The following is a 24,107-nucleotide window of genomic DNA, read 5'->3' as shown; positions in this document are numbered from 1 at the left end:
GAAAGGTTTATTTTGTCCAGAGCCTGAATTTTCTGTAGCACATAATCTAACTCAAACTGTCTGGATAAATCATTTACACAATCCAAACACAGGGAGCCCAGAATAAGAAAGAGGGCCTTTAATCCTGTATAGCTTAACTTAATACCTGGATGCATCCTAGAATATATAAGCAGATAATCAAAAAGTATTGGCAAAATCCCTTGAGGGATGGGAGAAAAAATACAGAACTATTAAACTTTACTGTGTCAAATATTAGGGACACCCAAATCAATAGGCCAATCCCTTGATCATGAAGCTTGCTCTTGTAAAGCTTATATATGTAGTGGAGAAGTTTAGCCTACTTGCAGGTATGCCTAAGAGTTACTTCCAAAGGACCTCTTTTGTAGCTCAGATGTGGCCTCACTCTCTCTAAACCCAATTCTGGAAGTGAAGTCATTGCCCTACCTCCTATATAGGATATGACATCCAGAGGAAAGTCTCCCTGGAGCATGGGAAATGACTCCCAGGGATGAGTCTGGCCCTGGCACCATAGGATCAACAATGGCATCCTGACCAAAAGGGGGGAAAAGAAGTGTAACAAATAAGGTATCAGCGGCTGACAGAGTTCAAATAGAGTCGAGAGGCTACCCTGGAGGTCACTCTTATGCAAGCTTCAGTCAGACATTGCTACCTAAACATAACTTGTCAAATCCTGTTCTAATTTGCTAACTGCTGGAATGCAATATACCAGGAACAGAATGGCTTTTAAAAGGGGATTTTAATAAGTTGCTAGTTTACAGTTCTAAGGCTGAGAAAATGTTCCAATTAAAGCAAGTTTATAGAAATGTCCACTATAAGGCATTCAGGGAAAGATACCTTGGTTCAAGAAGGCCAGTGAAATTCAGGGTTTCTCTCTCAAGTGAGAAGGCACATGGTGAACAAAGTCAGGGTTAGTCTCTCATCTGGAAAGGCACATGGTGAACACAGTGTCATCTGCTGGCTTTGTCTCCTGGCTTCCCATTTTGTGAAGCTCCCTGGGAGGCACTTTTCTTATTCATGTCCAAAGGTTACTCACTGGTGGACTGTGCTTCTCGTGGCTGTGTTGTTCTGCTCTCTCAGAAATCTCTGGCTGTCTCCAAAATGTTTCCTCTTTTGTAGGATTCCAGTAAACTAATCAAGACCCATTATTGGTTATCTTTCTTTTGAGAATGAAATTATCTAAAATTGAGAGTGTTGACAGACTGTTGACTTTGGACATTATACATGATGCCTAATGAATGGAGGTGGCTGAAGAAGTAGATTGGTGAACTATGGTATATATATATGATCTAATATTGTGCTGCTACCAAAGGCAATGAAGTTATGAGGCATGAAATATTGTGAATTAACCTGTGTTGAATAATAGGGGTGTCAGAGGGCACCCTTATCTAGTTCCCAATCTTAGGGGAAAGTTTCAATCTCTCTCCATTGATTACAATGTTGGCTATGGGTTTTTCATATATGCCCTTTATCATATTGAGGAAGTTATCTCTGATTCCTACCTTTTGAAGTGTTTTTTATCAGAAAAGGATGTTGAATTTTTTCAAATGCTTTTTCAGCATTAACTGAGATGATCATGTGTTTTTTCCCTTTCTGTTTGATAATGTGCTGTATTGCATTAATTGATTTTCTTGTGTTGAACCATCCTTGCATTCCTTGAATAAACTCCACTTGGTCATGGTGTATAATTCTTTTAATGCTCTGTTAGATTCTATTTGCTGATATTTTGTTGCATTTATGTTCAATAGGGAGATTGGTCTGTAGTGTTCCTTTCTTGTAGTATCTTTATTCAGTTTTGGTATCAAAATTATGTTAGCTTCATAAAATGAGTTGGGTAGTGTTCATTCATTCTCAATGTTTTGGAAAGTTTGAGCAGGATTGGTGTTAGTTCTTTTTAGAATATTTGATAAAATCCCCTGTGAAGTCATCTGGCCCTGGGTTTTTTTTTTGTTTTTTTTTTTTTGCATGAAGATCTTTGATGACTGACTGAATCTCTTTACTTGTGATTGGTTTGTTGAGATATTCTATTTCTCCTTGAGTCAATGTAGCTTGTGTGTCTCCAGGAATTTGTCTATTTCATATAAGTTGCCTAGTTTGTTGGCATATAGTTGTTCATAGCATCTTCTTATGATTTCTTTTATTTGTTCATGGTCTGTGGTAACACACCCATTCTCATTTCTAATTTTATTTATTTGCATCCTCTATCTTTTTTTCTTTGTTAGCCTGGCTAGTGGTCCATCAATTTTATTGATTTTCTCAAAGAATCAACTTTTGGTTTTATTGATTCTTTCTATTGTTTTTTTGTTCTCCCATTCATTTAACTCTGATTTAATCCTTGTTATTTCTTTTCTTCTATTTGTTTTGGGATTAGTTTGCTGTTTTTTCTCAATTTCCTCCAGGTGAGCAGTTAAATCCTTGATGTTTACTCTTCTTCTTTTTTAATATAGGCATTTCGGGTGATAGTCCCTCTCAGCACAGTCTTTGCCACATCCCATAAGTTCTGATACATTGTATTCTCATTTTCATTCATCTCCTGATAGCTACTGATTTCTTTAGCAATTTCCTCTTTTACTTACTGGTTGTTTAAGAGTGTGTTATTTAATCTCCATGTATTTGTAAAAGTTTTCATTCTTTGGTAGTTCTTGATTTCGAGCTTCATTCCATTGTGATCAGAGAAAGTGCTTTGAATAATTTCAGTGTTTAAAAAGACCTGTTTTGTGTCCCAGCATATGATCTATCTTGAAGAATGTTTTGGGTGTATAATGACCTATATATGTCTGTTAGGTCTAATTCATTTATCAAGTTGTTTAAGTTCTTTATTTCCTTGCTGATCCTCTGCTGGTTGTTCTATCTACAGAGGAGAGTGGTGTATTGTAGTCTCCTACTATTATTTTTTAAACGTCTGTCACTCCCTTCAGGTTTGCCAATGTTTGTCTCATGTACTTTGGAGCTCCTTGATTTGGAGCATAAACATTTATGATTGTTATTTCTTCTTGGTGAATTGTCCCTTTTATTAATATATAGTGCCCTTCTTTGTCTCTATGGTGTCTTTAATCTAATTTAGACACCATAAATAAATTTAATTATATCAAAATTTAATTTCTATTTTGTCTGATATTAGTATAGCTACTCCAGCTTTCTTTTGGGTACACTTTGTGTGGGACATATTTTTCCATCCTTTCACTTTCAATCTATTTGTATCTTTGAGTCTAAGATGAGTCTCTTGCAAGCAGCCAATCTGTATCTTTTAATTGGTAAGTTTAGTCTTTTAATATTCAAAGTTATTACTATAAAGGCATTTCTTGAATTCACCATCTTATCCTTTGAATTTTATTTGTCAGATCCATATAAACACATGTTTAGGGGGTGTTACGTAACACAGCTGCCTAGGTGAGTACCTGCCCGGTGTGGGAGCAGGGCATTTGTGCCCAGGGTGGGGTAAGGTTGTGCATGTGTTGGGGTGCAGGAGTCAAGAGGTCAATGCAAGGATGCGTGGGTGCCCAATGGGGAGGGTGTGGCTGTGTGCACACAGGTCTGGGGGTGGGGCCCTGGTGTGTACGTGTGCTGTACATCTCAGAGCAACATCCCAGAGTTGCTCCCACATGGGCTGGGGGGCAGGTATACCCAGGATGTGCAGGTTAGCACTTGCCCAGAGCTGTGGGTGGGGGGTGGAGGCGTGGCAGGGTGCATGCCTGCGCATGTTCATATCTGCGAACACCTTACACCGATGTATGTGTGTGCAAAGCTAGGGGTGGGAGGTGTGGTGTGGTTGCACGATCATATTGGTTGGGGTCGGTTTTGGCCCAGGTATGAAGGTGAGTGACTATAGCCTGGATGTTCCAGCAACCACCTGTATGGGACAGGGAGGGGAAATTGGGGTTCCAGGCTGGGGCACTTGGAATGGGGTTGGGAGGTGGGTGACAGGGTTCAGATGCATTGCGTGTAGAGGGAGTTGCAGGTTGCTGGGGTGGCATGCGTGAAGGTAGCAGGTTCAGGGAACTTGGTTTGCCTTCCTTCCTAATCCCCACCTCCCCCTGCATGCACTCCTAAGGGCTCCAGGCCTCATTTCGGAAGGGAGTGTTAGGCTATTTGCGCTAGCTGGAACTTCTCAGTTCTCTCCTCTTCAATTCTTCAGTTTTTGCAACCAGGACTTCCCTATATGGTGGAGAAGACCCTCCCAGGTCACTTAGACCCTGGAATCACCATCCCAGTCACCTTCCTGTCCCTTCTCTAGCTCTTCCTTGGAGCAGGGGTGACCTATCCTATTCTGCCATCTTCCTAGAAACTCCAACTGGATTATTTTTTTAACCAGCACTATTAACTACTGTAAACTCAATCTACTGTGTACTCTGATTTGTTCTCACCCATCTCCTTATTGCCATCCTCAGTTTATCGGCATATGTAATTTATCTTACTCCAATTTCAAGAGTTTTCTGTCCTCTTTAAAGTTAAGCATTCCGCTTATACCCCAGATTACCTCTCTGTCCATCTCTTCAGGCTCTCACCCTCTGTTATAAAGAGGAAGGAGATAACTATGACTCCTAGAACACAAAACAAAAAATCCTGCAGGATCATCATTCCAGCAATGAGTCACAAAATCTGGGTTAGTGCTATGATTCCAAATGTCCATAGGAATTTTCCACTTAGATGTCCTACATCTCTATATTGAATTTGACATTTCTATGTCCATCAGTGGCACCATGTGATTTCCTAACATGGAAGCCTATGACTCCTACCACAAAATAAATATTTTACCAAGAGTCAGTGGGATGCTTCTGTCAAGTTACTCTCTTAAAATACTGTTTTATTTCATTGTTCTCCAGTTCACAAAACAAAAATGTGGCTGTCTTACCAAGTTGAGTCCTACTTGGCTTCTGTCAGAGCTTTCGACAAGATTTCAGCTAGTGGAAGAGTCACATTGCTTGATTACATTTTTAAGTGAGTATATTGTTCATTTAAGTTTATAATATGATGTAATGTTATTTTAGCAGTGACATGAATAATCATGCCCTTTAGGGAAAAACATAATGGCTAAATATTGAGAAAAATTGTCTGTTCAAATATTTAGTAATACTTACTGATGCATATTATTCCTGGGTGTAATTCTGTATTTACCAGTAGTATAATCTCGAAGGGTCATTTCACCTTTATAAGCCTCAGTTTCTACCTTTGTAAAATGGAGACTTTTCTTCTTCCATGCCCACTTCACTGGGTTGCTATGCTGATCAAGGGAGAAAAAGCATTTGAAAGTTTTCCATGGAAAGACGCTGTAATAGAACATGGTTATTTTACATGTGGTCACCAGTAGTAGTAACAAGGGGAAATCAGATTTTTTTCTGGAAAACAGGGAGTATTTTAACCAATCATTAAAATGAGAAAAAAATACATTATTTATATTTATTCAATTATCAAGTTATAAATTTAAGACAAAATACACTGTTTCATTGCAGCTGCTCTCACCTGCTAAAAGTGGAACCTGAAAACTACCTCTTATATCAGCTCCTGCCAACTCTCTATAGTGAAACCATGATTCCCCCACGCACAAACAGCCCCAAATTTTATACAACTCCCACAGGAACCTAGAGGATGAAAAGTGTGTCCTCTAAACCAGAGAGGACCACTTACAGCCTATGCATCTTAAAGATAAATACACACATACATCAGCGATACCCCGTCAGAACTTAAGTACATCATAGTAGAAGAATCACCAAGATATAGAAGTGACAAAGAGCAAAAAAAACTTTCTTAATTTATACAATGAACAATGTGGACCTAAATGGGTTAGGATTGTTATTTAAAATAAAAGCAAGGGAGAGAATAAACAGAACCCAGATGGCCTTGATTGCTACTAGTATTTATCTAATTTAACCTGCCTCATTCAAAAAGTGGGTGCAGGGAGATGAGGAAGTGAGTAGTGAGTGGGATGAAACAGATGGATACACTGTAATAGGATACAGTGTATAATAAGTAAGGTAATGGTGAAAAGAGAAATTTAAGAAGATAGAGTAAAATAACTGAGTGACCCCCACTTCCCCTATACCTATGATCACAGTTAACTTGCAGTGTTCCTTAAAAGAGATAAAGAAAGCATAGGAATCCCTGAAGCCAAGTCTCTGATGAGTCATTCTCCCGTTAGGCTCCCAAAGAAAATTCAAGCTTACCAGCCACTAAGAAAACAATCAGAATTGGTAAGAGCCTGAAGCCAGAAGTTCTCCAATTGTAGAACATTTTTCTACAATTTTTCCTTTTTCTGCCATTCACTCAGTACTTCCCCTCCACATAGGTACAGTAGACACTGTGGGCATGGTGAGGCTCACTCTGCTCAACTCTCACTTCTCTGGGCTGAATCCCCTCAGCTCACCAGCAGCAGGGTTCTCTCCCCACCCCCACCGGCTCCTTCCTTCAAACCTCTGTGATTTAGCCTGATCAGTGACTTAGAACAGAAGAAACTCTTCTCTGAAACTTAACACGGGCAATAGATTTCCTGTATGAAGCTTTGAAGCAAAGACAGAGGAAGCAGACTGATTATCTTTCAACTCATTGGCTCTCTTCTCACTTCTGCTACTCACTCTGGACTTTGCAGTAAGGCACTGAATGTCCCCAAGATAAACAGATATGCCTAAACTTAGATTGAAAAGTAAAACAAGATAATTACCAATTTTTAACCTATGCCTTTAAATTTCCCAGTCATCATAACTTTTAGAAGCTTTCTCCAGGTTGGCAAGGTGTACAGCATTAGTAATAAAGTTTGGCATAAAATGTTTTCTTAAGAAGAAATTATGTTTATTATGGAAATCACCACATACCTCTAGAAGCATCCTAAATGTATTAGTTTCTCTGAAACAAACAGTAGTCACTTATCACAAAACACATTTATTATGTTACAGTTCTGGAGGTCTAAAGTCCGAAATGGGTTTTACTGGGTGTGCTGGTTTGAAAGGAAGTATGCCCCCTAAGAAAAGCCATGTTTTAAGATAAATCCCATTTCATAAAGGTAGAATAATCTCTATTCAATACTGTATGTTTGAAACTGTAATGAGATCATCTCCCTGGATGATGGGATTTAGTCAAGAGTGGTTGTTAAACTGGATTAAGGAGCGACATGTCTCCACCCATTTGGGTGGGTCTGATTGGTTTATTGGAGTCCTATAAAAGAGGAAATATTTTGGAGAAGGAGATTCAGAGAGAGCAACACTACGAAGCAGAGAGTCCACGAGCCAGCGACCTTTGGAGATGAAGAAGGAAAACGCCTCCCGGGGAGCTTCATGAAACCGGAAGCCAGGAGAGAAAACTAGCAGATGACGCCATATTCGCCATGTGCCCTTCCAGCTGAGAGAGAAGCCCTGACTGTGTTCGCCATGTTCCTTCTCACTTGAGAGAGAAACCCTGAACTTTATCGGCCTTCTTGAACCAAGGTATCTTTCCCTGGATGCCTTAGATTGGACATTTCTATAGACTTGTTTTAATTGGGACATTTTCTCAGCCTTAGAACTGTAAACCAGCAACTCATTAAATTCCCCTTGTTAAAAGCCATTCCATTTCTGGTATATTGCATTCCTGCAGCTAGCAAACTAGAACACTGGGCTAAAATCAAAATAAGGTTGCATTGCTTCTGGAGGCTCTAGAGTAGGAACTGTTCTTTGTCCTTTCCATCTGCATTTCCTGGCTTGTGGCTGCTCTGTTTTCACATCTCCTTCTCGATTCTGACCCTCCTGCTTCCCTCTTACAAGGAGCCTTGGGATTACATTGGCCCCACCCAGATGGCCCAGGACAATCTCTCCATCTGAAATTCCTTGACTTAGTCACATCTGCAAAATTCATTTTCTCATGTAACATAACCACAGGTTTCAGGAATTAGGACATTTTCAAGAGCCACTATTTTGTCTGTCACAGTTATGTACTGAGTACTTATTTCCACTCATCTTTACCTTTGCAGTTAGGCTGATTGTTTTAACCAAATTATAAATAAACACCTTCATTTAAACTGTCATACATATGAATTCCTGATTTACCAGAAACTCCACATTAATGTTGCCAAATAATATGCATTCTGATTATGATTGGGAGAAAAAAAATCAATGTGCTAAGAATCCTCTGCACCATACAAAACCCACCAAAAAGGGGAATAAAACACTGCAAACAGAAACAAAATCAAACATGCCATTTTTTTTCTTTTAAGTTAGCACTTCTCTCTTCCTTCTTGACACACATTTAAAAAAAAATATTTACTCTTCCTATTCCCAAATATCCTTCCAATGAGTCTATCTTGATTAAGATAGTGAAATCACGTCACTGAGGGCTTGGAATACTTGAGAGTATAAGCTATATAATTGCAGGTGGACTATGGCAAAAACTACATGTCTTCTGTCTCATATTATACGAGGTGCTAGAAATATCAGTGAGGAAATGATTCTAACAGAATCTGGGTTCCATCATACATTCTGGTTTCCATCACAGAAACGTTAAGATACCTAGTGGTTAATACCTAGGCTTTCATCTCTGCTGTGCAATTACTGGACTGATGATGCTGGTCAACTGTCTTAATCATATTTGTAACCCAAATTTCCGCTTTTATTATATGTAAGCATTTTCTCATATCACTAAAAATTCTTGACCATTCTTTTTAATGCCTATTCAATGAAACAGCCCAACTAAAGCACAAGAGGGCTAAATGGGATACCTAAGCTTTTAAAGTAACATGGTGATGTGGAGTCATAGCTGGGAGTACAACTCAAGTTTCTTGTTTGTGTATCCCTGTTTGCTTTCTACTCAACTGTTCTGATTTCAAATTCAGGGAATTTTGAAATTTTGGGTAAACAGATCAAGATTATTCTGATTAATTTTATGGTAGCAAAAAATGAAACGGTTTAGGTCCCACAAGTTAGATATTTTTCAGCCATAATTAAGTAGTCCCCAAATTTACACTAATTTATTTAAAAATTGATTTATCTGCCTGTAAATACTTGTTGAACTAAATTTCCTCCTGTCCGGTGTATTTCTTTGGGTCTGATGTCAGATTCAGACTAAGTCACACCCTGAAGTCAGTTAAGAAGATTTTCCAATCAAAACTTCGGGGCTGCTCCCCATTACCTAGATGCTATACATGGACCTCGAATACTTACTGCTCGGACTGTATGGCTTTTGATTCCTGATTCTGTACTTCTTGGATCCTTGGGTTACCTACTGCTATTACTTGCTGTTTGACTTCTTGGATTTGTGTCTCAACTGCCTAGAACTCTAATACCTGCCTACCCTTCCTAATATATCTGAATTTTCTGGATGTGTATCCTTGCAAAATATAGACCAGCATTACTTGCATGGCTAGTTTTACTTTGAGGTGACCTCTGTGGCTTGGGCTTCAACCTTACTTGTTCCTGTACACACATGCACACACATACACTATCAGACAGATGCAAACACCCTACTCCACTTAGTCACATTTCCCTCAATCCATCTTGTTCTACTGCTCCCAAGTACTAACATGGTACTTCACACAGGTGGAAGAGCAATGTCCAATACTGTGAAGAATTCCAAGGAACTCAGGGTACTATATGGGTTGTGTGCCAGTAATCCTCATTCAATATTGCTGGGTGAGATCTTTTTTATTGTTTCCATGGAGATGTGGCCCACCCAATTGAAGGTAGTACCTTTTGACTAGGTAGTTTCCATGGAGATGTCCCACCCAATTGAAGGTAGTACCTTTTGACTAGGTAGTTTCCATGGAGATGTGTCTCCACCCATTCAAGGTGGGGTTGCTTACTGGAGTCCTTTAAGAGAGAACCATTTTGGAAGAAGCTTTAGTGCCAAAAGAACCCACAAAAGCCACAGGCTTTTGGAGATGAAAAAAGACAACACCATGGGGAAGCCATTGAAGAAGCTGGGAGAGAAAGCTAGTAGACATTGGCATGTGCCTCCCCAGCTGACAGAGGCGTTCTGGACGGTATCAGACTTTCTTGAGTGAAAGTAACCTCTTGCTGGCGGCTTAATTTGGATATTTTCATGGCCTTAGAACTATAAATTTGCAACTTAATAAATTCTCCTTTTAAAAAACTATTCTGTTTCTGGTATATTGCATTCTGGCAGCTTAACAAACTATACAGGCTCCTTATCCAGTTCTTATACTATCTGGAAATACATGTGCTCCCTCATGTTAAAGAACTATGATGTCAGGGTGGTGCAATGGTGGCTCAGTGGCAGAATTCTCGCCTGCCATGCCAAAGATCCAGATTCAATTCCCGATGTCCGCCCATGACAAAAAAAAAAGAAGAACTATGATTCCCCCAACAAATAAGTGTACTACTGAAGTCAATTAATGGGTCACTCTTTATCCACAACAGTCCACTATTTATATTAATTCCAACTTGCCCCCATCACACAATAGTGTGAGAATTGAATTTTGTAATCTTGCAGCAGAGGCATTAATTAAAAATATGATGGTATAGGGCAGTGCAACTGTGGCTTAGTGGAGAATTCTTTCCTGCCATGCTAGAGACCCTGGTTCAATTCCCAGAATCTGCCCATGCAAAAAAAAAAAAAAAAAAAAAAAAAAAAATATATATATATATATATATATATATATATAAATGATGATATATAATGACTGCTCTCATGAACGTTTTTAGTTTGCTAAAGCTGCTGTAATGCAATACACAAAAATGGAATGGCTTTTAAAAAGGGAATTTATTAAGTTGCAAGTTTCCTGTTCTATGGCAATGAAAATATCTAAACTAAGGCATCCAGGTAAAGATACTTGGGCTCAAGAAAGGTCTATGGGTCCAGAACAACTCTGTTCAGCAAGGAAAGCATGTTGGCTTCTCACTGCCAAAAACTTCCCCATGGACATTTTCCTTCTTCGTTTCCAAATGACTAGGTCTCGTGTTCATTCTGTTAGCTGGATAGGCACATGGTGACATCTGCTAGCTTTCTCTCCTGGCTTTTTGTTTCATAAGGCTTCCCCAGGGGCATCTTCCTTCTGCATCACTAAAGGTCTCTGTCTGTGTAAGCTCTGTTTGCTCTTTCCAAAATGGTTCCCTCTTAAAGGACTTTAGCAAGCAATGTAACCTTGAATGGGTGGAGATACACCTTCATGGAAACCAACTAATCAAAAGATCCCATGCACATCTGGGTGGGTCACATCTCCATGGAAACAACTTAATCAAAAAAACCCCACCAAACAATATTGAATGAGGATTAAAGAACATGGTTTTTCTGGGGTGCACAACTGTTTCAAACCAGTACATGGCCATATTATATTTTCCAATTTGCCTCTCTGCAATCGTCCTTGGCCCAAGCTCTGAAGAATCAGCTGAAATCCCGGATCTTGCCCCATGCACAATCATTAAACACACTGATCAGTAACTTAAAAGATTCTTATAAAATGTATATAAATCTATTTTTTACAGCCTACCATTACATTTTTTATCATGAAAATTTTCACTTCTAATATATGATTGTTGCTATGTCATCTACATAGTAATTCTACTTAAAAAGTTAGAAAAACATTTTATCATGTATCACACCCATCACAGTGCATCATTTTTTCAATATAATTTAAAAACCATGCAAAAATAAAATTTTAGAAATAGATGCTTAGAAATAAAATATGAATGCAATATCATAAATGAGAAAAAACGGTGCAGAAAAATTAGTAACCACTATTTATATATGGCTAAACATAAATTCTAGTCTTCATTGGTCACATCAATAGTAATTAGCATTTATTAAGGCCTTAGCTTACACCTATCTGTTTTCTAAGCACTTCATAAATATCATCTAATTTAATCCTCTTAATCTCCCTATGAAGAAAATTTCAACATGATCCCAATCTTACAGTTGATGTATCTGAAGCCAGAGGGTTTAAGTAAATTGTCCAAAATCATACAGCTGATTTCTTTGAGACAGGCCCAAGAATCTCATTCTATGTATCAGTCTATATCTTAGCTATGTGGCTGGTTAATCTTCCCTTAGCTTCCCACATTTTTACATTCTGACTTGCCTTGAATACATTTACCAGACTCCTAACCCCTCTTAAATCTATTCCTCTATTTATTCATTCTTTCATCCAGTTCAGCACCCTTACTACTTCACAGTTTATCTGAATAAATGGAATGAATGAATGAACCAATCAAACAATCAAGCAACCCTGTGTCCTTCTCTAAGCATCTAATTGCTTCAAGGTCACTCTCCACTCCCCCCTAGAGATAATTTGATAATATCAATGCTAATGGTTTCATAAACTTATGTAGCAAATTCACTTCAAGATTTTTATCATAAAATATGCTAACATGCCTAAAAATTTAGCTTTTAATGTACATCTCTTGCATTCCTAGTTAAACATAAAAAATGACTGCCTAAAGGATAGTATAGATTTTATAAATGTAAGAAATATTATGGGAAATAATAATGAATCTTCTTCTGAGATTCCAGGGTGCTTCATAAAGACAACTAGTGTAAAGAGATAGATAGATAGATGGATGGATGGATGGATGGATGGATAGATGGATTGATGAATTGATGACACAAGGTAGACTATGCCTTGTTCCAGGACATTTGAAATGAGTAGTCATAGGCTTGATACCCCAGGAAGCAAACTGTGAAATGGAGTTTAGTGTGACAGAAGGTTATTAAGGTATAACTTCAGATCATCACTGGTTGAAGGGAAAAGACAGAAGCAAGCATGGGCAGAAAGAGAAGTTAAATGGCAAGGCAAGTCTGCATTCACCCCAGCTAACCCTTTGGTGAGTTTTGGAGTTAAATGGCCATTGGGAGTTGTCCTGTACTGGGGCGAAATGGTTAGGCCTTTATATTCCTGCATCATCACATCAGTCTTTGAATCTAGTCAGCATTGGGAAAGAGCATGACCTTGGGCAATCCATGAAGGTGCTAACCTCAGAACTGCTGAAACACTCTCAACACTGCAGCAACAATTCCTTTATTGAAGGGGATCAGGTAGAACCTCTGAGTATCTGCAAGTGAATAGACATTGGAAAATAATTTACTCTAGTTCTGGTCTTAAGTACAGTAGTATTTCAGTCAACTATTTAAACTTTAATTCCCAAGAAACAAACTTAGGAGGTAGAAATCTTGTTGAAAATTAAACTTGCAGTATCTCTACATTAAGTCATTTCATACTTAGAGGTAATTACATTATTTTCATCTATGAGTGACAAATAGGAAGCCCCTAAGAATTCAGAAATGAATCAAAAGCCCAGTAATACACCTTGACTAAAAACTAACATCAAGGCAAAACATTCTGATGAGACAGCGTATTAGTCAGGATTCTGTAGGGAAACAGAACCAACAGGTGATATCTTTAAATATGAGATTTTATAAGTGTCTCATGCAACTATGGGGGTACACGGGTCCAAATTCCATAGGGTAGGCCAAAAGCTGGCAACAGCAATGAAAGTCTTCGATGAATTTCCCAGGATAAACCGGCTGGCGGAAGTAGAAATCAAAGTTCTCTTCTAACTGTTGAAATTGCCACCTCTTCCTTAAGTCTTTAAAAGATTGGATTAAATCCACCCAGCTGGATCGGTCCAACTGATTGGATTAAATGCAGCTGATTGTGTTCTCTCATTGCAGAAGTCATTCCCCTTGATCATAGATGTAATCAGCCATAGAAGCATTTAACTGACTGATAACTTAAATCCATGAAATGTCCTTGCAGTAACAGTTAAGCCACTGCTTACCTGACCAGACCACTGGGCACCATTACCTGCCAAGTTGATACACGAACCTAGCCATCACAGAAAAGTATCATGTAAACTTCAAAAAAGTTCTGATTAACATAGTCAAGAAGAATCAGAAATATTTGTAATATACAAATAGTTGAAGTTAACTGAATTCTAATGAACTAAATGTTAGAGTTTAGGAATGTCATAACTGTATATATTTTTTCTTATTTTAAGAATAGCTATTGAGACTATGGCCTCTAAAGTAGAACTGCCAGAGCTCAAATTTCAGTTCCACCATTTAGTCTTTGGTTACCATACTTTTTTCTTTTCTAGAATATCTATTTGATTACTTTGCAAATCTGCTGTCACTTTTATAGTTTTCAGTTCTCTGCCTAATATGGATTAAATTGTGTCCCCCAAGAATACATATTCAAGTTCTAACCCCCAGTCCTGTTACCAATGACTTTGAAGATGTCATTAGTTAAGGTGATGCCAAACTAGATTAGGGTGGGTCCAAATCCAATATGACTGGTATTTCCTTTTAAGAAGGGGAGAGGAGTCACAGCAAGGACATGGGAGAATTCCATGTGGAGGTGGAGACAAGAAAGAAGGTTATGTGGAAACAGAGACAGAGCTGCATTTACAACTCAGGAAATAAGGATTGCCAGCAAACTCCAAAAGCCAGAAGAGGCAAGGAAGGACTCTCTCCTACAGGTTTCAGATGGAGTGCAGCCTTGCCAACTCCTTGATTTTAGACTTCCAGCCTCCAGAACTGAGACAATAAATTTCTGTTCTTTTAAGTCATCCAGTTTGTGGTACTTTGTTACAGCAGCTCTAACAAGCCAAAACCCTGTCAAAATGTTTTATTTTATCTTTTATCTTGAACATAAAAGAGAATATTTTAAAATCTTTATCTGCTTATTCCAATATTTGGAGTGACTTGGGTACATTCCATTATCTACTGTTTCTGCTTATTCTCGCTCTCTTCACATCCCAGGCATTATATTTTGTTTATTAATTCATATAATAAAATTTGAGATCCTAGATGATTTTATCTTCCTCCAGGGACTTTCATGCCCTTTTGTCAGGCATCTGGAACATTAGCCATCTTAGATCACCTTAATCCAATTTCAGGAATTCAGATTTTGTAGATCACCCAGAAGACTCAAAGCTAGGCTGCAGTCTAGGTGAAGAGTGGTTTTATTGTTCTTATGACTAGGATGCTGCACTTCAAAGGATGTACCAGGACCTCCACTCTCACACTCTTTGCAGTCCCTGCACTTCAACTACCTCTCTCTCACCCTTCCTATCCTATGAGGCTGTCAATAGCACTGCTTAACCTTTCAGGAAGCTCCTCTAGACCAGCAAATATCACCACAGCAGAAGCTCTTTCATATGCCAGGTTCAGTAAACTAGTTTTTGTCATTTTCTAGATCTTGGCCATTATTGCTAACACTCTGATTCCTTCAAGCAAATATTTTTTACTAGGATGCCTAGCTTTTCTAGTTTTCTTTAGTAAGATTTGTCTAAATTTACTAGTCTGCCATTACCTAATGTAGAAGTCCTATTCTGTGATTCTTTACTTTTCCTCAGCTCTCAATCCATCAGCAAATCTTTTTGGTTCTTACTTTAAAATATCTCTTGAAGTTGACCATTTACCCATGAGTGTGGATAGTTTCAAAAAATAAAAAGAACTTAAATTTTTAAAAATCATAATTAGGAGGCTTTAAAACTTAAAGTGTCTTATTAAAGAAACAATAAAACAATACAGGATTAACATTTTTAAAGGCAATAAAATTTCGGTTTTCAAACTGAAATTTCAAATGACTTCAGCAAATCCCAGCAAATGTTGACTGTGTGCATTTTTATGCTAGGCATGAAGCAGTGAGGGAAGAAATGGAAAAAAATTTTGCATAAAAACCAAACACATATGTGAAACACTAATACCTAATATTGTTAGGAAAAGCTTCTAAAATAAAAATATCATAAATATTCATCTGCTTCCTAGTAAGATAGTGTAACATGGACTAGATTTCTCTACCCTGCCTCCCCCACCACCACCAAAAAAAAAAAACAGAGAAAATATATGACACTGGACATCAGGAAACAAAGGGCAGTAATTTGATCCCAGAGTAAACAACGAAAATTTGATAGCAGGGGGAGGAGAAGGGATGAATAGGACTTTTAGGGCAGTGAAACCACTCTGTATGATACTGCAATAGTCAAAAGATGACATTATTCAATGTCAAAACCCATAGAACTATAGAATGTAAATGATAAGCCCTAATGTAAACTATGGGCTTTAGTTAATAATTATAGATCAATATTGACTCTTAAATTGTAATAAATGCACCACATCAATGCAAGATGTTAACAATAGGGGAAATTGTATGGTGAAGAAAGGGATTAAATCTCTCTACATTTTGCTGAATTTTTCTATAAACCTAAAACTGCTCTAAAAAAAAGTCTATTGGGGGTGCAAGGGAGACCCAGGTTTGATACAAGGCCTGTGCACTTCCCCCTGCCCCCCAAAAAATCAACAAATGCTGCTGCAATAACAGAGTAGTCACATGGAAAAAGAATGAAATGTAACACCCATCATACAGCATACAAAAAATAAAGTTTATTAATTTAAAAAATACAGAAAAAGGCAAAAAGCTATAGCTTCTTTATAAAAAGTACGTCCAAAATAAAATGTCACAGAAATTGAAGATAAAGAGACAATGACATACCAGACAATTGCTAGCCAAAGAAAGGATGGACGGGGCACCCATGGAAGTACACTGTTCAGACCTCCCTTTAAGAAATAACTTGGTATTCACATGCTAGAAGCACAAATGATCACCAGCTGTTAGCATCTTCCAGATCCACTTCAGCTTCTGAGCTGAGTTCCAGCTCTTTCCAGGCAGCCTCCACTGACTAAGCTGTGTCTGTGTCTTACCATTTTTGCAAATGAGACTCTCCTAATAAGTAATTTTTGCTCCAAGTCCCCAATTGGTTTTACAAGACTTTCACAATCTTACCTTGTGTTTTGAGGTTTTCCCTTCCCAATCCTACTTCCTCACCCTTTAATCTTTCACAGGTGTAACCTCTCTACTCCAGTTAACCTTTATCAACCTTAACTTCATTTCAGCCTCTGCTTCCCAGAAGGCCTAACCAGCACATGTTGTCCAATTTCTTTTCTGATTCAGAGGGTCAGAAGTGGATTTGGGCACTCCTAATTTTTTTTTTTTATTTCCCCATGTAACTGATAGTCAACCAAATTTAGCACCCTGACAATGCTAAATTTTAAAACATTCATTTCCTATACAATATAATTTAGCATTTTAAACTATCTTGAAGTCTTTATTCTGGTGTCATTTGATACGGCTGTTTTAACATTACCAAGTTAAGACGTAAAACCATATGTGTTTTGTTTTTTATTTTCAGTAATATTTAAATAGATATTCTTGAGCCTGACTGTGAAGCTCAAAAATCCTAATTAGGAATGGATGAACAATTAATTAAAGGTCAAGGAACAGGATTATAATGTCTATTGTGATTTTTCTTGGTAATACTTATACATTAAAATGTAATGGATTGATTTGGGGCAAGTCAAAGTAAAATGTAGGGGGGAGTAAAGCATATTAATAAAACAAAATAGCTCTAAATATCTGAATATGATGGAACAATGGATTAATGAGAGAATTCTGTCTTAATTTCTATCATGATGAAAAAAGTATGTTTTTCCTGCCATGGAGCAAACAAACCACAACTTACTTTTTATAATATAGTAAAATGATTTATATACATATTCCCAATATTTTACTCCACAGGGTGATGGAAGGGAGGGATATGTCACCATCAATAAATATTTGTCATTTGATATATATATATACACCAATAAAATGTACATCATAAAAATACACATTTCCAAATAATCACATCTACAAATCATTAGGCGTTATGTATCAATATATCAATAGGGATAAAATGAATTAAGAAGAAGCTAGCATCTTCACAGATGTCTTTGGCTCGCTCTCTGTCTCTCAAACAAGACAGAAAAATATAAACCCAGGTTTTATTAAATAGTATATTTCTTATTACAATCTTATATTGCATTAGCTAATCTGTTGAATAAAAAGGGGGAATCAGTAGGATTCTTAAATCAGTAGGATTGTTAAAAAAACATTAATAAAATCTTAATTGTAGGTAAAGGCACATTCAAACCCTATTAGACAGAACATAACTAATAGAATTTGACATATCTATCAACAATAAAATGCACAAACCCTTCAACCTGGCAGTTCCATTCAGGGAAACTACAGTACAGATTAACTCAAACAAACACAAAAAAATATAACCATAAGAAACATTCTATGCAGCATTGTTTATAGTAGCAAAACAAACAAACAAAACTTAAAACAATCTAAATGTTCAATCACTAGGAATATGGTTAATTAAATTATGGCATAGCCGTACAAAAGAATTCTATATAGCCATTAATGAAGCAGCTTTGCTTGTGTTGATACAGAAAGATTTCTATGACATATTATGTTATTAGCCTTATATAAATACAGAACAGTGTATACATTATACTCCCATCTGTGTCTTGACAAGGGTATGTGTATGTAAATAGACATATAAATGCACACATATATCTATAGGAATACAGACATGTCACATGTACACGGACATTTTCTGGAAAGATATAAAAGAAACTGTTGATTCTTTCTTCTGTAGAGTTATTTCTTGAGAAAACTTGGTTTCCATTGTTTATTGTGCTGTGCAATTTGAATATTTTATCATGAGCATGTGCTTTCTTTGTAATAGCATCAGTTCTTCAGGGAACAAGCTGGTGCAGTGAAGATTCCAAAATTCCATTTGTACAAGGATATGACTGCAAATACATTGTCTTCTAGAACCTTTGAAAAATTCTAATTTCAAAGAGTCTTCCATTCTTGAACTCTAAGAAAGTCAAAGCAGTAATTGTGTCATAGAATGGTTCGTTTGTCCTGGTGCTAGATTTCAATAATTATCAGGTATGGAGATCCATTCCAGCAGCTTTACTTTGTAGCACCTGAGTTGTCTTCACCTTCTTTGTGGTATCATAGAGTGGATTGCTCTTCTCTGTGTAGCTAGCATAGGGCTGCATTTCATCCTATGGGAGAACTCAAACTTAAAATCAATTCAAAAAGCCACAAATTATTACAGAAACTCCCTGTGTTTTTTTAGCACGTACCCATAGTTTTAGAATCCACCAAGAGTGCTTATAAATGTATAAGAAATATTAGCACCTCCATGGGTTCAAATAATTTTAACAACCTTTGGGCTTACACGAACATAAAAGCAAGACATCATTCTAATATTGGCTGGTTACATAAGTCTGTGGGAGAATATAAAAGTTGGGTAAAAGTAAGAATGGAGAAGAATAAGGTGATATAAGAAGCATTTCAAAGGAGAAGGACATGGTAATTTGAAGCTGTTAGGTATCCCCAGAAAAGGCCATATTCTTTTAATTCATTCCTGTGGGTGCAGACCTGATATGGATGGGACCTTTTGGTTAAGTTATTTCAACTGAGATGCGACCCATCCTATTCTAGGTGAGTCTTAATCACTTTACTGGAGTCCTTTATGAGGGGATAAAGGACACAGGAAAAACAAAAACAACAGAGAGCTCAGAGAGAAATACCCAGAGAAGTTTGGAGAGAAAAAGCCCTTGAGGAGCTGAGAAAGGAAGCCACGGAAGTCAGAAGCTGAAAGCACCAAAGCCTGAGAGAGAAAGACCAACAGATGCACGCCATGTGCCTTCCCGTGTGACAGAGGTGTCGCAAATGCTGGTGGTCTTTCTTCAGAGAAGGTATCAGCTTATTGATGCCTTAATTTGCACATTTTCATGGCCTTAGAACTATAAACTTAAGCTAATAAATCCCCATTGTAAAAGCCAACCCACTTCTGGTATATTGCATTCTGGCAGCTTTAGCAAACCGAAAGAAGGGTCAAATAAGATTTAGTAAGCTCCTGGTTATAAAAGACTAAGATGTAAGATAGATTTTATGCTTGGGAAAGAGGGAAATGATAATGATATCACTAATTAAAAAGGGAAGTCAAGAATTAGAGATGGTTCATGGGGAAGGAAAACCAATTTGTTTTCTCCAACGATTACAGTCCAAATAATGCAAACATTATGTGTTCTGTAGGCTGCAGTTCATGAAATGAAAATGTGAATTTTGATGGGGTGCTTATTGGTAGATAATAAATGAAATAAGTACAACTGAAAACTGAGTGAAATACTTATTTCAGTAACTTCATACACTACTGTGAAGCTGAATAAGCAGTGTAAAATCAAACATTTTACTTTTTAATTAAAACATTAATATTGATGCAAATTACAAATTATGTTTCTAGAGTTTCAATGTGGGCTTAAAAGTGTGCAAATACTTTTTTTTATCTTACCTCAGCAACTGAAGTAGTTTCTGATTTTTTCGATTTACATTTTCTATAAAAATAAAAAATAAACTGGAGTGAATGCAGGAAACTTCATGCTTTAGGTTGAAAATTGAAAAATAAATTATACAATTGACAATTGTGTATCATTCTGGCAGAAGCCATAATAAATTAAAAAATGAACTACCAGAAAAGGGTGAGGAATGTTGCTTATAGTTAGCACATACATACCCCAAATAAGATAATTCTGGATTTTAGAAAAAGGGGTGAAATTATACAACAGAAGCTTGATGTTTATAGGATATGTGACACTTCCTCTTTGGCACATGAAAGGATTTTTGGTCATTGTTCCCCCAAATAGAAGATTAACAGATACCATCTCTCCCAAGAATCTGCCTTAATATGGCCTAATTCACCGTGACTGCATGCCTATAATAGCTCAGGAAACTTGCAAAATCCCTTACTTCATTCAAAGTAATCCTAGTCTGACTCCCTCAGGACATTCTTCTTGATTCTGGTCTGGGAGAATAATAAATTAATACCTAATTTTGCCCAGTCAATTCCACATTTCTGACTTATATCTAGTACCAATAGAACATATCAGGAAAATATATTCATTAGTTAATACCTGCAGCCATGGATTTTCAAAAAATAAATGGATCCTATGATGACTAATGTAATAATAAGAAGAGGTAAAAATCGAATAATTGGGTTTGCTGATGTGTTGACACCTGTAAAAATAGACACAAAATACACATTACAATGATTGTATCACAATATATGAAATTCACTTCTAGGATTTTATTGTAAACACTTCTGTCCTGTTAATAGTTCTAGAAATTTTTATAGAACTTGTTTTATCAATTCAGACCCCAGAGTTTCCAGCAAAACATCTTATGCCAGAATTTTGTCAATCCTAAAGATTAGGATTCACGAATGGTGAATCTTTAAAGGAGAGACATGAAATTTACACTCTATATTGTAGTAATAGCAGAGTGTTTCTCATTTCCAACATTCATAAATTAAAAGAGTATGGTAACAAGCAGTGCGGACAACCAAAGCTATAGGCTGAGCCCCCAATCTTGGGGTTTGTTCATCAGAAACTTAATCCCAAAAAGGGTAGTTCAAGCCTACTTAAAATTAGGCCTAAGAGTCACCCCCAAAAGAACCTCTTTTGTTGCTCAGATGTGGCCTCTCTCTCCAGTCAACACAACAAGCAAACTCACTGCCCTCCCCCTGTCTACATGGGACATGACTCCCAGGGGTATGGACCTTCCTGGCAACATGGGACAGAAATCCTAGAATGAGCTGAGACTCAGCATCAAGGGATTAAGAAACCCCTAGGATGAGCTGAGACTCAGCATCAGGGGATTGAGAAAATCTTCTCGACCAAAAGGGGAAGAGTGAAATGAGACAAAATAAAGTGTCAATGGCTGAGAGATTCCAAACAGAGTCAAGGGGTTATCCTGGAGGTTATTCTTATGCATTAAATGGATATCACCTTGTTAGTGAAGATGTAGTAGAGAGGCTGTAGGGAACTGCCTGAAAATGTGGAGCTATGTTCCAGTGACCATGTTTCTTGAAGATGATTGTATAAATGATACAGCTTTCACAATGTGACTGTGTGATTGTGAAAACCTTGTGTCTGATGCTCCTTTTGTCTGCCTTGTCAGCAGATGAGTAAAACATATGGAATAAAAATGAATAATAGGGGGAACAAATGTTAAAATAAATTTAGATTGAAATGCTGGTGATAGATGAGGGGGAGGGGGAGGGGGTATGTTATGTATGAATTTTTTTCTGTTTTCTTTTTATTTCTTTTTCTAAATAGATGCAAATGTTCTAAGAAATGATCATGATGATGAATATGCAACTATGTGTTGATATTGTGAATTACTGATTATATACATAGACTGGAATGATCAAAAGTTATGAATGTTTGCGTTTGTTTGGTGTTTTATGGTATTTTTTTTTAAATAATTAAAAAAAAAAAAGGTATTGTAACAAAAGGTATTTGGAAAAATAACCCCAATTCTGAAGTCACCTTTCTACCAGGGCATGGAAGCAACTAAAGTAAATGCATGGCAGAAATTTTAAAATGCTTAGTAACGGCTGGCAACAGTGTAAATCTCGTCTGACAAGAGGACTAGTCAACAAAGGAGTCACCAGCTCTGACAGGCAGTACTTTTACCACTGTGCTCTTTGTGTTCAGTGAGTGTGGCTCAGGGACAGCAGGAGGAGGTAAAATGGAGACTGAGCAAGCTGGCATCCAGTCCCTTCAGCTTCCTTTATTAGCTTTGTTTTTTATGTCTTTAAATATTGAATTTCTATGTATTTTATTTGAATTTTATTGAATACACAAAACTTCTTTTACAGCTGAAAAAACAGCATTGTTTTGAACCCACTCCTATATTGATGACTCCCTTTCATTGGGAAAGTACAATAACAGAGGCTGAAAATCTACTTTGCAAAGGTGACATCAAGGTGAGTCCTGCACGAGGTAGGAATTTTGACTGTACTAGTCCAATTCTAAGATTCTATAAATATTTCATCATACTGTAATGCTGATGGGCTGATTTCACACTTAACCAAGCCACAATTACTCTTCTCAGTACACATTGCTAAACTCTTTTTTTAAAAAAAAACGTTTCTTACAATTATCTATTAAAGGAATAGATATTTTTTTCTTATCTCCCTTCATAAAACTTACTAAATGGATAGAGAAATTTTAAAAGTGTTGACCTGAGAGGACAAAGAGAACAGTGGTGAAGACAAAAGCAAATGAGAGATTTCAACATGATTTTAGGTGAAAAATGGCAAATGATTTACAGAGTGTAACAGATAAAACCTTAGTATCCACAGCACTTCAGGAATTACCTAGAGTATAGAGGGGAAGGGGTATGTGGCAGGCAAAGTGTGAGCCTATAGTTTGAAAGTTTATGTAGAGATTGCCAAGATTCCTACCCCACCCTGTGTACCAGATAACTATGCCTTCCTTCTCCAACCAGCAGAAAACAGGAAGTTCAGGCTAGAGAAGATAAATTGGAAACTGCAGGGTCAAGGATCCAGACATGCTGGAGGGTGGAAATGTAGTATAGACCAAAGAGAGGGATACAAGGCAAAGTGGAGTTCTGAACCGGGAGACACACGTGTACTCCTGCACACGCATACGCTCCCTTCTCCCTTCCTGCTAACAGAACAGACAGTCAGGCCTATCCCTCCAAGCCAAGGACAAGGGAGTTATTTTCTGCAGAGCCTGAATAGCCTCAGAGAAAAGATCTTAGTTATATAAGGAATCCCAAATTTAAAAAATTCATTTGCCACCTTTTCACCCTTTTGAAACTAACTTGTTGACACGTCCCAGCCACAGAGAGTGTAGCTTCCCATTAGCCAATTTACTCTAGTGAACATTAAAATAGACTACACCCCATTCTGAAATATGGTCTTTCACAGCAAACTTCTGTTATATTATTTTAGACATATGTCTTTATGTTGGAAAGGGGAGAAAAATTAAAAGGGGTTTTGTAGAAAACATCGTTGAATGAAAGTAAAGTTTCTCGACAAGCTCTTTTTTTCTTCTTAACTCCTCTGAAATAATGAAAATATCAAACAGAAAATTGGAAAAGGGACTAACCCGGAAGCAGTTCTAAGGTCAGATTCTTGTTGCCAGTCACATGGGAGACAGAGCAGGTCACGGTAGACACGTTGCTGTCCCTCCAGTGGCAGGTACTCAGGACAGTCTCTGTGCCATTGCCCAAAGATTTTTTCTTAAGGACACATTCTCCCTCTGGAGACCAGGAGATCTGTGCAGCTGGCTTCCCTGCATCTGCCTTGCAAACTGCAGTTCTATTCTCACTTAGAAACAGGGTCACCTCAGGGGGCACTGCAGAAATGAAAAGGAAAATACTGCAATCTTAGCATAAGAATGCATGGAGACACATTTGTTTCAATCTCTGAAGCTGGTTAACAGAAATGATTCAATACAGG

General features: G+C 37.4%; 1 protein-coding gene and 1 long non-coding RNA gene across 8 annotated transcripts in view; one reads left to right on the top strand and one right to left on the bottom strand.

The window, feature by feature from the left end:
• Nucleotides 1–17,794: 17,794 nt before the first annotated feature.
• Nucleotides 17,795–24,107, bottom strand: part of CD200R1 (CD200 receptor 1) — a 74,724-nt gene continuing 68,411 nt past the window's right edge. For 2 of the 3 annotated variants that reach the window (XM_077118383.1, XM_077118384.1), the window contains 4 exons: nucleotides 23,755–24,003; nucleotides 20,749–20,851; nucleotides 20,130–20,172; nucleotides 17,795–18,834 (listed from right to left, as the gene is read on the bottom strand). In XM_077118383.1, coding sequence (XP_076974498.1) covers nucleotides 18,712–18,834; nucleotides 20,130–20,172; nucleotides 20,749–20,851; nucleotides 23,755–24,003 — 518 coding nt within the window. In that variant the 3' untranslated portion in view covers nucleotides 17,795–18,711. Of the gene's footprint in view, nucleotides 18,846–20,129; nucleotides 20,173–20,748; nucleotides 20,852–23,754; nucleotides 24,004–24,107 lie in introns of all 3 variants that reach the window. The other variant, XM_077118385.1, reaches the window with a different exon arrangement.
• Nucleotides 18,611–24,107, top strand: part of LOC143648404 (uncharacterized) — a 37,538-nt gene continuing 32,041 nt past the window's right edge. For all 5 annotated transcript variants that reach the window (XR_013158533.1, XR_013158531.1, XR_013158532.1 and 2 more), the window contains exons 1-2: nucleotides 18,611–18,715; nucleotides 22,497–22,604. This is a non-coding gene — a long non-coding RNA (uncharacterized LOC143648404). The remainder of the gene's footprint in view (nucleotides 18,716–22,496; nucleotides 22,605–24,107) is intronic.

The sequence above is a fragment of the Tamandua tetradactyla genome, chromosome 10 (assembly GCF_023851605.1).
Source record: "Tamandua tetradactyla isolate mTamTet1 chromosome 10, mTamTet1.pri, whole genome shotgun sequence".
Classification (NCBI taxonomy): domain Eukaryota; kingdom Metazoa; phylum Chordata; class Mammalia; order Pilosa; family Myrmecophagidae; genus Tamandua; species Tamandua tetradactyla.
Note: the sequence above shows the minus strand (reverse complement) of the source record. Positions and strands in the feature narration are given on the sequence as shown.